General features: G+C 40.4%; 1 protein-coding gene across 9 annotated transcripts in view; it reads right to left on the reverse strand.

Moving 5' to 3' along the window:
- Positions 1-3274: 3274 nt before the first annotated feature.
- Positions 3275-17443, reverse strand: part of PAK5 (p21 (RAC1) activated kinase 5) — a 322934-nt gene continuing 308765 nt past the window's right edge. For 8 of the 9 annotated variants that reach the window (XM_040447684.1, XM_040447682.1, XM_040447681.1 and 5 more), the window contains 3 exons: positions 9645-9770; positions 7941-8075; positions 3275-5514 (listed from right to left, as the gene is read on the reverse strand). In XM_040447684.1, the coding sequence (XP_040303618.1) occupies positions 5359-5514; positions 7941-8075; positions 9645-9770 (417 nt within the window). In that variant the 3' untranslated portion in view covers positions 3275-5358. Of the gene's footprint in view, positions 5515-7940; positions 8076-9644; positions 9771-10622; positions 10647-17443 lie in introns of those variants that run through there. The other variant, XM_040447690.1, reaches the window with a different exon arrangement.

Consider the following 17443-nt stretch of genomic DNA (forward strand, 5'->3'; position numbering starts at 1 on the left):
ATACTTATTAATTAATAAGTGTAATTAATACTTATTAATTAATAAGTATAATTAATAATACAATATGGATCAATAATACTTATTAAGTATAATTATATAATAATACAATACAGATTAATATGCCATATTGTATATTTAAAAGTTGCTAAGAATAAATCTTGCAAGTGTTCCTAAGAAAAAAAATTGTAACTATGTGTGTTGATAGATGTTACCTAGAATTATCATTTCATAACATATACATATAGCAAATTATGCTATACACCTGAAACTAATATGTCAATTACCTCAAAAGAAAAAAGTGACTGAACTTGTCAGGTTGTCTGCTGGGGAAGGATTCACAAACACTCATATGACAAATGAGATAACAAGTATGCGTTAGCATTGACTGACCATATGTTTTCTGGATCTTGGTCTGGGTGCTGAAGACACATCAGTGAACAAACTGAGTAAAAATTCCTGCCCTAACAGAACCGAAGTCTGTGTGTGTGTGTGTGTGTGTGTGTTCCATTCAGGTAGTAAGATTAATGTACTGACATTACCTAACGTTGGGAGCCTTGTTTGGCTCAGTTAAAATGGATCATGGAAGGAAGATCTTGAAGTCTCTTCTAGCTTTAATATTTTTAAAATGTTGAGGGGCGCCTGGGTGGCGCAGTCGGTTAAGCGTCCGACTTCAGCCAGGTCACGATCTCGCGGTCCGTGAGTTCGAGCCCCGCGTCAGGCTCTGGGCTGATGGCTCCGAGCCTGGAGCCTGTTTCCGATTCTGTGTCTCCCTCTCTCTCTGCCCCTCCCCCGTTCATGCTCTGTCTCTCTCTGTCCCAAAAATAAATAAAAAAAAAAAACGTTGAAAAAAAATTTAAAATGTTGACAATGGTGAGGCATAATTATCAAAACATTTGCTACATGGGCAAATCTTTCAGGCTAAGAAATCCCTTTGCCTTTATTTATTTATTTATTTATTTTTATTTTTATTTATTTATTTATTTTTTTCAACGTTTATTTATTTTTGGGACAGAGAGAGACAGAGCATGAACTGGGGAGGGGCAGAGAGAGAGGGAGACACAGAATCGGAAACAGGCTCCAGGTTCCGAGCCATCAGCCCAGAGCCCGACGTGGGGCTCGAACTCACGGACCGCGAGATCGTGACCTGGCTGAAGTCGGATGCTTAACAGACTGTGCCACCCAGGCGCCCCCCTTTGCCTTTAAAAAAGTATTATTTTGATCTATAAATCAGCAACCTTTATAGAATTTCTCAAGGCTTCTCTTTGTGTCTTTCACTTTATTTATGTAGGACATGTTGTCAGGGTCTCAGGGTCTCATATTCCCTCAGCCCTTCTTGGAGGCCATGTGCTGAGCGTTTCTGTACAGGCTTCCCATGCCTCTCTCTGTCAAAGGGAACAAACTTTGCCCATATATAGGGCAAGATAGAAGTTCAGGAGTTGATATGCTTGGAACAACTATCAACCAATGAGGAGTAGGAGGTGGTGGATAAATATCCAAACATTTTCACCCCCAGAAGAACGATTCTACAGTGTCTCTCCCAGAAAGTCTTCACTGGGATTGAGCCCCAGTTACCCACAGTGGTACACCACTCATTAAAAAAGCGTTTTTAAAAAACTTACCTCCCTTCTTCATGTCACTTCTCCACTCTGCCGTGTGAGAGAGCTTCTGGCATCATCTCCCAAATAAAGTACTTGTATCTAAGTCTCTGTCTTAGGTTCTCCTTTTGGCAGAACCCACACTAAGGTAATATATTTATTTGACCTGGAAATCCAACTGAAAATGCACACATGTGAAGGCTCAAGTTGACCGACTTTCTTGAATAATTTGGATTTGTACTACCCTGTGTCACTTTCACAGAACTGCTCCTGCTTGTACATCTTGTACCTGCTTCAGACTGAATCGATCCTTTCTCTGCCTGGAACCTCATTACTGTTTCTTTGATGACACAGTGCTATTCATTTGACCAGTTTGACCAAAGAATATGAACTCATTGAGTTGTTAACTTCATGGGATGATTTTATTTTTTCAGTAATTGCTAGTGTGTTCTTCCCAGTGGGTAATGGGGACACAACCATAAGTCAGTGTGATTCCAACTGTCTAATCCATTTAAAAAAATCAATCTCATTCGAATTCAAAATAACTCCCTTCTCTTTTGCTTGGGCTAAACTTGTATCAGAGAAAGAGGCAGCAGTAGATAGGAAGTGGCAGAAGACACAGTATGCATTCTTAGTCTCCTTTTCTTTCTTCTAGACCCTTCACGCAAACTATGGGGGTGTCACACTAACACATGGCCCAAATGCATAGGGAGCAGCCAGGAAGGGAGGTTTCAGTAACCCAGCTGGGCGTAGCCAGCCACCTTGGAGATTTTGTTGGAAGAAGGGGAGAGGCTGAATGTCATTTGTGTCAGCCTGAAGACTACAGCCTCTGCTGTTTAGAGTGGTCTTGGTGTAGATGGTATATGCAAATTTTAGAGTAAGGTTCAGCTCCACCCTCAGCCCTTCACCCTGCAGAAAAGTAGCCTCATCTTCCTTTAATTTTCCCCATGGTGCATGCCTCCAATGCACTCTCCAAGGGAGGCATCTCACTACTTGGTTAATGGTTTGATATGTTCCCTGTTCCCTCTCCATTATCTATCATAGACAAAGGGACTTCTTCCATGTTCTGTAATGGCTTCCTGCCTGGGGGAGGAAGCTTCCAACTTTCTCTTCCCTGGCACATAATATGCTACATCCTTTCTCATCCTGCTATGTCAGGCTATTTCCTGAGGGTTTCCACCACCTGAAATTTCCAGGTGAGAAACAAGCTCTTTATATACAAGTGTCCCTCTCAACATCACAGGATAAATGTCAATGTCTCTCTGGTCCGCCAAAGAAGAAGAGGCACCCAATACTCTCTTTCCAGCTGCCAGAGAGCCACATACCTGCTCTGATCCAGAATAATCTCCTTTTTATGTCTCTGTTGGTAAAAGCCTTCAGATCAGTTCAGCATCTTTGACACAGGAAAAAGGTGTAAGGGTCTTTAGCCATGAGCCTGGATTTCCTTGCCCATGGCCTTCCAGAATTTAGTAATTTTGTTCTCAGTTGTGGTATATTTACCACAGTCTTACACCATCTGTAACCTCCGGGGATGGAAATATTTATCTTTGGTTCATGTCATCATGATGTTACATATAGCATTATACTAACTCATGTACATTCCTCAAGATCATAAAGAAACCATTCTTGGTTACTCAAGAAAACTAATTTGGGAAATCACTGGATGTTCTAATAACACGATGGGAAAAAGGCAAACATTTATTTTTATTTGCAAGTGCAGTTTCTGCCAATAGTTAGTGCTCACAAAACCTTTTAAGCTACAGTAACTTTTGGTAAACTCAATGAATATTTATAAAATACCCAGTGATAAGAAAATTACAGAAAAATTTCCATTACACTGTTGAAAATGTTTGGAATCCAAAATCCACTATTTTCTGCAATGGTTTTTAATATTTGTTCTGGTTAAAAAAAGATTTTTTTCTCTTTCTACTTCTACATAGTCCTGGTTAAATTAATACAATCTGTCCCATGAACTTTTAGGACGGCCATTTTCTGGATTTAGATTTTTATTCATACATATTTATATCAATATTTTAATATTTTACATAAAACATTGCTTTGCTATGTTTTATGAAACAAAATTATAGATCCTATTTATGGTGAGACATTTCCAGTTTGGGGGAAAAACTGAAAATCTAATCTGTAGAGGTCATTTTATGCCTTTCCCCCCCTTTTTTAGCTATAATAAATAATTAGCAACCTATTAATTACAAAAATTCTTAATTATGCCTAGAGTAACCAGAGCATTTTCATACATTTCAAATCCTTTTTGTTACTGTATGTGAAGTCATTAAGAAAAGCCTCTGGTTTTCCAGTTTGGTAACAAATGGCTTTTTTTTTCTGATGCATAATTAATAGAAACTAATGATGACTATGTAGCTCTTCCAGAGTTTTTAAAGGCAAATCTATATTGGCCTACAGTTAACATGCAAATTCATCCAACAAGCAACACAAAATGTATTGTAGTCGTCATTCATTGTTATCAACATTCAAGAAGATCTAGTCAGCAGTACATCTCTCCTATGTCGGAAACACATTATAACATGGTCACAACTGAAGTCAGAGCACACCTGGTAAGATACCCCCTTCCTAATTCATCCTCAACTTCCAGCACAACACATGAACAATAGCAATTAACACTGTGGTACAAAGGTAAATACAGACAAGAGTTTGGTGTGCTAGCATACAGAGTTTTAAAAACAGTGACAAACGAACCCAAACATCTTGCCCTGTTCTCTCTCCTTTCCCTTGGTGAGACTGGAATTCTCACAGTCTTACTTAAAACATTCAATTTGGGAACTGAGTCCAATGATCGCAGCACTGAAATTATTCCCGTGGAGGGAAATTTGGCCACAAGGGGACGCCATACCTATCTGAGAGAGGGCACTCTGGGGACCACCCTGCTGTGCAAATACTGGCTTGTGACTAATAGCCTTGAGGGAAAATTTGATTTTTCCCCATATTTAGCTTTATCCCAAGGAGTAGCATGGTGGCATATTGTGGCTCAAATTTTATTTTATTATTTTTGGTTGGATAAGTGAAATGTGTGCCTCCATCACCATCACTCTTAATTCTTCCTCCATCACGTAAGACACTTGTTAAGATAAGAAAGATATTCTACTAAAGCTGACGGTGATTGAGAGTCATTCAGTATTCAAAGTTCCTAAAGAATCGTTGGTTCTCTGAAAGGGATAAAAAAGTAGGAAAGGCTTTTGTTCAAACTCTTGCTAGTAAACAATTACTTCAACTGATACAATGGCTACGTGACATCAAAGTACTATAAATTATCAAAACTATCGTACAGAAAAATTACAAATTCATTGCAAAATACATTACACTGCTACCATTAAGAAAAAAGTGCTTTTTGTTTTCCTTTCTTTTTTTTCTTTCTTTCTTTTTTTTTTTTTTTTTTTTTTTTTTGCCAGAAAAGTATTCTTTCAATATAGAAAATCCTATGCGTTACCCTGCATGTGGCTAGGATATATCGTAACGGAGTTTGTACTGAGTCCTTCTGATTTGCTGGATGAAGGGCTGAAAAATATAATAATGACTTATTAAAGCCTTGTTCCAAATGATCACGCCAGCTGTTGGTGGAGAGATGCCTATTTAAGACACAAGAAGATGCCCTGGTCTGTTGAACCCTGCCTGTCATCACATTGTCCCATCAATCAGCTGGGTAGAGTCCACAAGACTCTTTCGTGTTCCTCATGTTCTCCTGAATTATTCTTATGTCCTCATCTAGCGCTTCCACTGAATCCTTTGCTCAGTGATGTCTGTATTGTCTCATGAGGGGAACGATGCAAGATGGCGGACCTGCCAGTTTCAAGAATGGATGTCCAAGGAGTTCCTGGGCTGTGGCTCTTTGTGAGGGTTCCCTCACCAGCATCAGGTCTAGGAATCCCCGGAGCACTGAAGAAACCTGTGAGAACACAAGATTCCATTCTGAGGACTAACACAGAAATGCAACTAGTTCCCCTACAGTGGTTTCCCAGCCAATTTCCAGTTAAGTCATTCTATCAAACAACATTGAATTCTAGAAAGTCAGCTTAAGAAGACAGAAGTTATGCAAGCAAAAAGTAGGTATTGCCTTTATTAACATAAGATGTTTTTTTTACCTTCTTCAGGTTTGAAATAATATGAGCAAATGACATGGCAATAAAGAATGACAATCTGCTGACTAAATCGAATAATAATAGAAATAACAGCATTATGAAGTGCTTACTATTTATAAGGACTGGTCACACACATATGATGAAATGTGGTACAAACATGGAATAGTTTTATTTTTCTAACTGCAACCATCTAGGCTTTGTGGACTCCCCCTTCTTGAAGACAAATAAGCTTCTGTAGGGTTACCTGACACAGATAACATGTTTTTCTGTAATTCATTATAATTCACTTTTTGAAGTATATCTTACATACATTCAAATGTATAAATATGATGTGTATGTTTTACAGTAGTATTTTTCTATATATTTACACCTAATTACTCTCCAGCCCCACCAAAATACAGACCATTTCTACCACTCCAGGGGCTGACCTCCGGCCCCTTCCTGTTAATACCCATCTCCCTGCAAAGGATTACCACTCTCCTGACTTCTAATAGCATGAATTAACATTGCCTCTTTTGTCCTTTACAGAAATGGAGTCATATACCATCAAGTCTCCTCTTTCACCCTCTTTCACTGGTTTCTTTCACTCAACATTGCATCTGTGGGATTCATCCTGATGTATGTGGTAAAAGCTTTCTCCTTTTCATGAATGCTGTGTAACATTCACTGTTAAATTGTACCACATATTATTTATCCATTTGGAAAACAACCTTGGGCAGTGTCTAATCTTTGACCATTAGGATTAAGGCTGCTCTTCTACATGACATTGAAGAACATCACACCATTCTTTTTGGATGTGGGACTCTTTTGATGTCATGCTATTTTAGCATTTTTAATTGTGTAAACTTATTCCAATTTGGTCAAGGTTTTAACCTCCTGTTCGTTTCAAACAGTCTCCTGTTTTTTTTTGCTTGTTTGTTTGTTTTGCAAGTTCACACAACTATAGGGGTGATTCAATTGGGAGCTCTTCTCTAAGACTTCGGTGTGGGGGAAGAGGGTAATACTGCCCTAAAAGGCAGCCTTACTTCCTCTCAGTGCCATGAGGCAGAGGGCGGGGGAGGTGTGTGTCTGGGTCAGTGTTATATCATCTCGTGGGAATGGCCCCTCCCAGCAAGCCCTGTCCCTCCACCCACACCGGCAGCTACCAGAGTGGTAGTTTTTGTTTTTCTTTATTTTTTTAAAAAAGTTTATTTATTTTGAGGAGAGAAAATGTAAGTGGTGGAGGAGCAGAGAGTGTAGGGAGAGAAAGAATCCCAAATGATCCCCACTATCAGCTCAGAGTTGAATGCGGGGCTCGAATCCATGAACTGCAAGATCATGACTTGAGCCGAAGTCGGGTACTTAATCTACTGAGCCACCTAGGTGCCCCAGACTGGTGGTTCTTTGACTCAGCATCATTTTTTTCTGAGCTTGACCCTACCTGGCAATCCTTGGGAAACAGGAAAGATCCTACTTGGTCCCTTAACCATGCCCTTCATGGCCCGTATGATCCAGTCCCTGCCCACCTCTCTGATATGTCTTGTCTTCCTCCTTTCTCTGGCTCACTTTGGTCAGCCACAGAATCTTTCCATTTTGGCATAAGGCCTTTGCACCTGTTGTTCCCTCTGCCTCAGACATTTTTCTCCCAGATCTTTGCATATCTTGCTCTGTCTTGCCATTCATATTCCAGTTCAGTTAATCTGTTCTCAGAAAGGGATTCTTTCACCCTTCAACCTAAACAAGCTCTGAATCCCCTCTCCTGCATACTCCACTGCATTACAGTGTTTTATTTGCTTGATAGCATATACCACTGTCTGAAATGAATTTTGTTCCTTCATTTGTTTATAGTTTACCACCTGACTCCCCAACTAGAACACAAACTCTATGAGACTCAGGAAATCTGAGGTCTTGAGCTACAATATCCCCAGTAATTAGGACAGTCCCCAGTATGTCACAGGTGCTCCGAGAGGGAATTCTTGTGGAGTGCCTGATTTACTCTTCTAGCCAACCCTACAAAAGAGGAGCCAACTGTATCCCATTTTACAGATAGACTTCAGAGATGGAGAGGCTAAGTACCTAGCCCAGTGAGTGAACAGGAAGAGCAGAGATTTGAATCCAAATGATTCGAATTCCAAAGTTCATGCCCATAAACCAGGATCTACTCCTGGTGAGGATAGGCAAGTCTTTGAAACTACAGAGAGAATGGAGAAGCTAAGAATGACTTTGAACTTCAGCAACACATGCTGTTTCTCACCTTGTGTAGGTCCTTCACTCTTGGAGGTAAACTGTCCCGAATCCTCCGCATTGCCTGGAGGGGGGGCTCATTGAAATAGGGGGGCTCGCCATCAATCATTTCTATCACCATGATTCCGAGGGACCAGATATCCACCTGTTAGGGACAATCCAATGGTTATCTCAGGCCAGGAGAACATTCTGAAACTCTGGATGTGTCTAGGGGACCTAACAGATTCACACCCATTTATAAATTAATGTGGTATTTGTAAACTCTCAAAATTTACAACACAGATTTATAAACTGAACTGTTGAGTTATAAATTTTTTGCTAATGGTCTTCATTTCTTTCTAAATGTGACTTCAGTGAAGATTCTGTCATTTAGGTACACATGAATATGTTAACATTCTGGACCTCAGGAGTCCAGAACTTTTTTTTTTTTTTTTTTTTTTTTTACTGTTAACTTTGGTGTTTACAGGCCTATCAGGACAGATGAGGAAAACACCCAAAGTTTTATACTATGAATGTAGAGAAGAAAGTTGCATTTAAAATCATAAAAAAGGGAAGCTGACATATTCATAACAAACTGCAAAAAGCTACTTTACACAACACGATATATGCTGATCCTTTTATTAATTTGATTTCTAAAAATAGTTCTTCTTTCTCTACTTTGGAGTTATTTCCTTTGCATTTTATCATTTTGAAGCAGCATGCACAACACTCTGCTTTGTAAAAACATTTTCAGGGAATGGAGAAAAGAAAAGGAAGGGATGACAAGCAATTCTTTCTGAGTAAAGAATGGGAAGTCAGGACGAGAAGCCATCGCTGTGCTATAAATTCCCAGTTACAGCCACTTCCCTGTTACAGCCTCATTATACCTCTTATCAGTTAGCTGCATTCCTGTTACAACCCTTGCTGTAATCTTCACTGAGAATTTATGCTCTTGGGACCACAGTGATAAAAACAAGTACTCATTCAAGGGCGAGCAAACAAGGAAAGAGAGCAGAGTCTGCCTTCACTTCTGCCAATATCCTTAGTTCACTGGTCCATGCTGCCTCTTCATGCTTCTCCTCTCTTAGAATCACCTTCTGCACCATAATGTGTGGAAATGTTGTGTGCCTGGCCGGAACGAACTCTTTGCTGCCCTGTGTGTAGACTTGTGTGTCTCAGAGCTTCACTCATGCTACTCCCTCCCTAGAAGGCTTTTCCTCCACTCCTTCTGGCCCCTTATTTTCACATTTCCAAACCTTGTCCCTTAATAGATTAAGAGCAATTGTTTCTTTTCCAAGGGAAACAGAAATTGTGCCATATTTTAAAATGTTATAATATTCATACATAATTTTTTTCTCTGGGAAAACATTTGTTCTCTGTCCCTCTATGACACCTGCTCATGTGTGCATCTCTGGCTACTTTTCAAGTTGTACTGCCTTGCTTTGAGTGTGCCTGCCACAGAGGATGCGATTGGAGTTTGTGTGATCTACCTCCCTCACCCTCAGTGTCTGTTTAGGACCTCAATAAATGCCCCTGGGTCAATGTTGTGGTGATTTCGTCAATGACAGCTAGTCCCCTTCCTGCCACAACCTCCTCTGTGACAAGTCTAGTGAATGGGGTCAAAGGTGGAGTCCAAAGTCATCACCCTGATCTGTGGTCATTAACTCTCCCAGAACCACTGAATCCCTAAGCCTGCTATCCTGCCACTCCCAAACAATGACTGTCACCCCCTTACCTCTGTCCCATAAGGTAGCCTAGAAATCACCTCAGGTGCCATCCAGTAAGGAGTGCCAACCAGTGATTTCCTCTTCGGCACCTCTTTAGAAACTTGAGCACAGAAACCAAAGTCAGATAGCTTTATCTGAAAAGGAAAGGAATATAACAAGGTAACAATCTAATAATACCAGTTTCCAGATGGAGAAAGAGAATTTCAAATTCAAAACAAAATAGTCTCATGAACAGGCCTTGGAAATATGGGAGGTGGTCAGACCCTTTTATTGAAAAGGCACGATCCATTTTCATGGAAAAACCTCTCATGGCTCCACCAGGGTTGACTTGCAAATGTGAAACCAGAAAAGTTTACAAATTACACTCCAGACAACACATTTGTTAAAATTCAAACACACAACTCTAATGCTTAATATACAGATGATGGCTTAGTGTAAGTGAATTGCTATTCTTCACGTGAGTTTTGTACAAACTGCTGGAATTGAGGTTGTTTTGCATTGAACATATTTAGATTTCCAAGTACCATGAGATGATTAAAATCATCAACCCCATTTCTATATTTGAATTAATGCAAGGCCCCATTTCTATAGAATGCTGAATATTGGCTCTTATTTTTGTTTTCCTTTTTTTCTCATCACAAATTGAATTTGCCAATGTGAACATCAGTGTAGGTAGAAATATGGGTATAGAAACTGGATGTTAGCACTTGTACTAAGGCTTTAAGGTGGTCATCCTAATGACCCAACCAACATATATATATATATATATATATATATATATATATATATATATAATTTACCTTAGATGTCATTAAAAAAAGCCCTGAGAACTCTTGCACAGAGCTTTCAAGATTACTCTTAAGAACATACTGCACCATTAGGCACCCTGCAGGTGTGTATACTTCAGAGAACCAGGATTCAGTTCATTTGTGGGGGCCATGATTCCTGCTCATGATGACTTGATCTGAACTTCAGATGGCCTCACTGAAGAGGACTGCCACTTAGGGCTGCTGGTGATGACAGAATACACGCAAAGAAAACAATGGTTCAGAATGGGCATTTAAAATAAAAATTCTCATAGATTAAAGGTATAGTCTCTATGGCACAAATTCTCCCTTAATTCTCTTTAGAACTCCCTGAATTGTTTCAACCCTTTTCCCTGGCTGTCTCTCTGCTGCCTATGCCTTAAAGACTGGGCTTCCTAGGGTTCAGGTCTTAACCCTCATCTCTTCTCTCTGTATATGCTCTTGCTGTGTACTTTTCTTCCTCCCATGCTTAATTAAGATCTCTTTCTCCTCCCTTCTAAACCTAGATTTCCATCGAATATATGTTTCCACATGGAGTTATATGCAGGGTATAAGGTCTGTGTCTAGAGTTTTTTTCTTGTGGATGTCCAGTTGTTCCAGTACCATTTGTTGAAAAGACCATCTTTGGTCCATTGTATTGCTTTTGTTCCCTTGTCAAAGATCAGCTGACTCTATGTGGGTCTATTTCTGGGCTAATTGGTTCCACTGGCCCATTTGTCTATTCTTTTGCCAATAACACTGTCTCAATGACTACAGCTTTCTAGTAACGCTTAAAGTCAGGCAGTGGTAGTCTTGCATGACTTTGCTCTTCTTCTTTAATAAGCGTTGGCTAGTGTGATGGTATTTTGCCTCTCCACACACACTTTAGAATCAGCTTGTCAATATCTACAAAATAATTTGCTTGGATTTTGACTGGGATTGCATTGAATCTATAGATTGAGTTGGGAAGAAATGACATTTTGGCAATACTGAGTCTTCCTATCCATGAACATGGAGTATTTCTACATTTATTTAGTCCTTTGATTTCATTTGTCACTGTTTTCATAGATTCCCTCATATAAATTCAGTATACATTTTGTTAGACTTATACCTAAATGTTTAATCTTAGGGTGTTAGTGTAAATGGCACTGTGTTAATTTCCAATTCCACTTGTTCATTACTAGCATATAGCAAAATGATGTAATTCTGTTTAAAACCATATATCCTGCAAACTTGTAATAGTTTTAGTTTTTCTTGTCAATTCTTTTGGATTTTATACATAGATGATCATGTCATCTATGAAGAAAGACAGTTTTATTTCTTTCTTCCCAGTATGTATAACTTTTATTGTTCTTTTTTTTTGAATTACTGCATATGCTAGTACATCTAGTATCATGTTGAAAAGGAGAGGTGAAGGAGAACATCTCTGCCTACTTCCTAATCTTAGTGGGTAAGTATATTCAATTTTTAAGCATATTTCAAGGCCCTGGTCACTTCTCACTTCCTCCAGATTTTTTCTCAGGAGCCCATATTGATCTCTCTCCTCTCCAGATGTGAGAGAATTTAGCACTCACTCAATCTTGAACTATTTTCTGATGCTGATTTTGTCCCTCCAACTAGAGATGACAGTCCTCAGAGGCAACGGTTCTACCTCTTAATTGTGAAGCCTCACTGTGTTCCTTAAAAGCTGGGAAAACAGTAGGTAACCAAAAAACACATGTTACTAGATTGATTTATTTTATAATGACACATACATATATGATAGCAGATCATGTGGTAGAGGACACATTGGTACTCTTTCTGAAACCATTATTGACTTACTGAAGACAGCTGTTACTAGAATCAAAGTTGGAACACAGATGAAGTGGGAGTAATGTTTCAGAAATTATTGGGGCCTTTTTCTATTTCCTTGTTCATGATCTCCTCTCTAATCAGTCCAAGGTTAGTGTTGGTATGGTTTGGGGTGGGAAGAGATTGAAATGCTTCAGATGGAATGCTATAGAAAGCTGGTTTGATGGAGAGATGATTTTTCTCCACTGCTTTGGCATATCAAGCATCAAACCCAGATGAGTCAGATCATAGACTTCCCACGTGGTATAAAGAGAGACTTGTGGCCATAGTAGCTGGTCCATAATCCTTGCTGCCCTATTGTAAAAGGAATCTACAATTCAGAGAAGTGAAAATCCTAGAGTCCAATCCTTTTTAGCCTGGGATTATTTGCAGAAGAAGACAAAGAGCAGTGATTTGATTATGGCAGGTCCCAATTTATTATATATCACTTCCATCACCCAAGCAGATGGTGATGGCCTTCAGAAATATCTAAGTAGCATACACCACCAAACAAACAAGGGAGAGGAGAAGCCACATGTATCTGTGTTCAGAGGTAGTATTCAAAATATTTAATAACCAGAATCATCTAGATCAATTGGAATCTAGACATAAAGTTGAGCTGTGTCCTGGAGTTATCCTAGGGCTTTACTATCTTTAATGAGGCACGGGCATCCCAGTAAAGGGCTGTTATAATGGGGGATACTCCAATGACTTGAAACAGTGGCTATTAACTAACAAGCATGAAAATATTGTAATATTTTAATATGGGTATAGACATAGTAGTGAATACTGGCTGAACGTCAACCTTGGCTCTGCTCAATGTGGCCCCCATGGAGAGATGGCACAACAGAGTGGATGGCAGAGAACCTGAGGCAACGCTTCTGGCTTCCATGGTCTTGGTCTACTGTGCAGGGGCCCAGAGCTCCTGCAGATCTCAGTGAGGGAATGAGGAAGTGGTTGACATGAGAAGCTTCAGGATGGCTTTCAAGACTTGAAGAAAGAGGCTGGATTTGTGAAATGCTGCAGAAGACACCTTCCTGAAAAGTCCAGTAGCTGTGTGACCTGTTAATCATCAGTAGTCACCAGTCTTGGTAGAAGAAGCCAGTTATGCCAAGGCAGGGACCAGAACGGAACAAAATGGGTCTAATATCCTTTACTTTGAATTCCCATAAGCCACATTTGTCCCTTATTCTCCCAGACTCTTTGAGAAAGAGGGGGGTAGGAAGTGGTAAGATGGAGTAGATGGTGGCCAAATCTGAAAGACTGAGGTTCTAAGGTATCAGCTGAAACTTATAATAATGTGGTTGAACTTTGACAGACAATGTTTAAATTATTTAAGCAGGCTAAATTTAATGGACTGAATTAAAAGTCTTTTTTCTTTTCTTTTCATCAATGGAGTTTTGTGAAGAAGTGCAGATCAGTTTTAAGAAGCAGAGAAATTAGGGGCACCTGCGTGCCTCAGTTGGTTAGGTCTCTGACTCTTGATCTTGGCTCAGGTCATGACCTCACGGTTCATGGGATTGAGCCCTGTGTCAGGCACTGCCCTGACAGTACAGAGCCTGCTTGGGATTCTCTCTCTCAAAAATAAATAAGCATTAAAAAAAAAAGAAGCAGAGAAACTATAATTGATGGTGCATGCATGTGTGGTTATTTCCAAAGCTTTGGTGTGAATAAATTTGCAATCCTACTATACAGACAGTGGAGGAGGAACAATTTTGCCAAATCATTTTTTTTTTGCCTGTAGATTTTAAAAAATATGAATTAAGGAGGTGAATGTATCAGCATTTTGGTATTGGCAGCTTTTAATACCTCTAATGTGGCTTTCTTCTTCTAGACATAAAAAAAAACCCCAAACTGCCAGACTAATAATTATCTCGGCAACATGTAAGGTGAGAAACTGAAACTCAACACTAGGAAGCTAGGCCTGTTCCTCTGTTGTAGAAGTGCAACTGTTTTTACATGATTTTGTTTTACTCATCCAAGGACATAAAAGAGACAATTCTCTAAAAGAACATAATTGCACACAACACTCTTCCAAATAAATCTGAAAGTAGATAATGGGAACTTAAGTAATGAGTATAATAAAGTACTGTAGGGAGATCTTCAAAGCAAATCACACAGACTCTAAGCTGAGACTTATTTGAGATAGAACTGTACAGAATGGTGTATTAGGAAACACTCTGTCTCACTAATGCAGTTAGGCTAAGAGACTTGTAGCTAGAACATGGCCAACCCCTAAAAAAAGGAGGAGATGCAGCCTGTTCCCCATGGGCCAGACAAGAAACCAGAGCTCAGAGCTCAAAGCTGCTCTTTAAAGTTGACTTCTTGTTTATCTCAGTGTGCCCTGGCTAGGAATCAGGGGCCACATAAAAACATGGGTGGTGGCTGGGGGGAGAGTCTATCCACAAGATAGCTACAGGTTTAAAAGAGAAGGTAAAACCCTCATTTTGTAAATTGCATACACTCTAAAGAATTCATGCATCTGCTCTAGGTTTTGCTAAGGCAAACAGATGGATGCTTTTTGTGCCTGGTTCCTGGGTTCTTCCTATAAGGCAATGGTACTCAAAACGTGTAGCATCAACATCCCCTGGGAACTTGGGAGAGATTCAGGTTCTTGGGTATCATCCAGTCTGGCTGAATCAGAATCTCTGAGGTGGGGACCCAAGAATTTGGTTTTTGGCCAAGGTTTTATGCTCACTAAGGTTTGAGAACTTCTGTTTTTGTTTTTTTTTGTTTTTATTTTTTTTTTTAACGTTTATTTATTTTTGGGACAGAGAGAGACAGAGCATGAACTGGGGAGGGGCAGAGAGAGAGGGAGACACAGAATCGGAAGCAGACTCCAGGCTCTGAGCCATCAGCCCAGAGCCTGACACGGGGCTCGAACTCACGGACCGTGAGATCGTGACCTGAGCTGAAGTCGGATGCTTAACCGACTGAGCCACCCAGGCGCCCCTGAGAACTTCTGTTTTAAGAACAATGGCCCAGGGACAAAGGAACAGAGAAGGGTAACAGAAGGGGCCAGATGGATGAAGGTGTCTCCAGCTTCTTCAACTCCTCAACCAGAGAGGAGAGGGAGGCCATCACAGCAGCTAAGGTGGACCAGTATAGTGGCCTCAGCCAGCTCCTCTGCCATTTGACTAAGTGGGACAGGGTGGGAGCTTGCCCAAGACTGTACAACAGTATTAGAGGAGGACTCAGACCCAGTCTCCTGACTTGCCAGGCTGTGTTTCCTATGTAGGAAAAGCCACCTCTGTGGAGTAGCAGGGGAGAGAGAGCACACAGAGACTGGGTATATCTCAGAGACTATGGGAAATGAATGAATTTATGCAAGGTATGGAACATGTTCCCATCTTTCTTCATTTAGAAAGAGCTTCTTGGAGATAATCTTCAGGTCTTCTAATTGTTAAAATTCCAGTTATTTTAGAGACAAAAACACTCAAATGCCTAAGGGGGCCAGGCAAATTATCAATGAATTTAATGGGTTGGGTGGAGACCATGGAAAACTAGGGGTACATGCCTTTGGTGAAGAGACACTGACTTCCAGATGATTGTCAGGGCATAGTACAGGGGGTGTGGAATAGTCACAGGCCCTTGTTGACATCTATGGCCACTTTTCTACCCTTTACCCTCATTTTAAATCCTCTGAAAGAGAGGGTACAAACACATTACATTATCTCTGGAGGTTGGATTAGTTCAGCCCTTGCCTCCTCTGAGCACATTGTGAGACAAGGATTCAGTGCAAGTCATTTATTGGGGAGACATAGGAAACACTGGTAGTGAAATGGAGATATATAGCAGGGAAGGGAAAGCAGTCAGTCAAAGGTTAGTTACCACTGTGGGAACTAGGGCTCATTTCTGATGAGGAAGTCTGGGAGACCACAGAACATGTGCCTCAGAGCTAGTCCACACAAGGACAACAGAGCTGAGTATTTCTACAGCAACTCCCATCACTTAATCCTGGGCTGCTCCTAGGGAACGTGAATGTTAATTCTAGCCTTCTGTGTACTGGGAGAACAGACTGCAGTAGCTGGAGAAAGTCCCCAGAAAAAGGGATGCCAGTGGTGGCACTGGGAGGTAGAACTAGTGAGCACTGAAAGATGAAGTCTGGTGAAGATATGGGTGTGGCACCAACAGCATTCTCCAAGGTGCTATTCACCCTCATCACACCACCACCATTACTGCCATGTGTGAATTCAGGCAAAGTGTTGTCAGATACTTAGATTTTTTCAAATGTTTATTTATTTTGAAAGAGAGAGTGCATGAGAGCAGGGGAGGGCAGAGAGAGGGAGAGAGAGAGAATCCCAAGCAGCTGTCAGCACACAGCCCAACTGGGGGCTAGATCCCATCAACTGTGAGCTCAGGATCTGAGCCAAAATCAAGAGTCGGATGCTTAACCGACTGAGCCACCCAAGTACCCCAGATACTTAGATTTTTTTATTTTTTTATTAAAAAAATTTTTTCAGTGTTTATTTTTGAGAGACAGAGAGAGACAGAGCATGAATGGGGAAGGGGCAGAGAGAGAAGGAGACACAGAATTCAAAGCAGGCTCCAGGCTCTTAGCTGTCAGCACAGAGCCCAACACAGGGCTTGAACCCACGAACCGTGAGATCATGACCTGGGCCGAAGTCGGTCGCCCAACTGACTGAGCCACCCAGGTGCCCCAAAGATACTTAGATTTTTTAAAGGAAAACAGGAATCTGAAATTTTATGTGAAACATCCTGATTCGTGAATTGTGGCAATCAAATTTTAGTTAAAAATAAAGGGCCATAAAAATCACCGTGTATGTCCCTTTTCAATATAGGCACTTGGCTTAATAGATCATGGGTTTGAATGCCATTCTAGCCAATGAATTTGGTAAAAGTTAAATCATTCAGTGTCTAGTGGCTCCTAAGTATCATCTCTCAAATGTAAGTCTTGGGCCAAAGAAAGATCATAGATGAATTTAATTAAAAAGGGGGTATCATCCTCTCTGAGCATCTACCTTGTACCTGGTTTTCTTTGACCGGTTTTACACAGATTACTTCATGTAATTCTTGCAACTGCTCTATTCATTTTCCTTTTCAAACACCAAATACCACCCCCCACTTCCCCCTGCTAAATGCGAATTAGTGACTCACTAGACATTATTTCTGCCACAGAAAAACAGCAAACAGTTTAACTTTGATAGCAAATCATTCCCTTCTAGTCTTGG

Source organism: Herpailurus yagouaroundi, unplaced genomic scaffold, assembly GCF_014898765.1.
Source record: "Herpailurus yagouaroundi ecotype Mexico unplaced genomic scaffold, PumYag 196, whole genome shotgun sequence".
Lineage (NCBI taxonomy): Eukaryota > Metazoa > Chordata > Mammalia > Carnivora > Felidae > Herpailurus > Herpailurus yagouaroundi.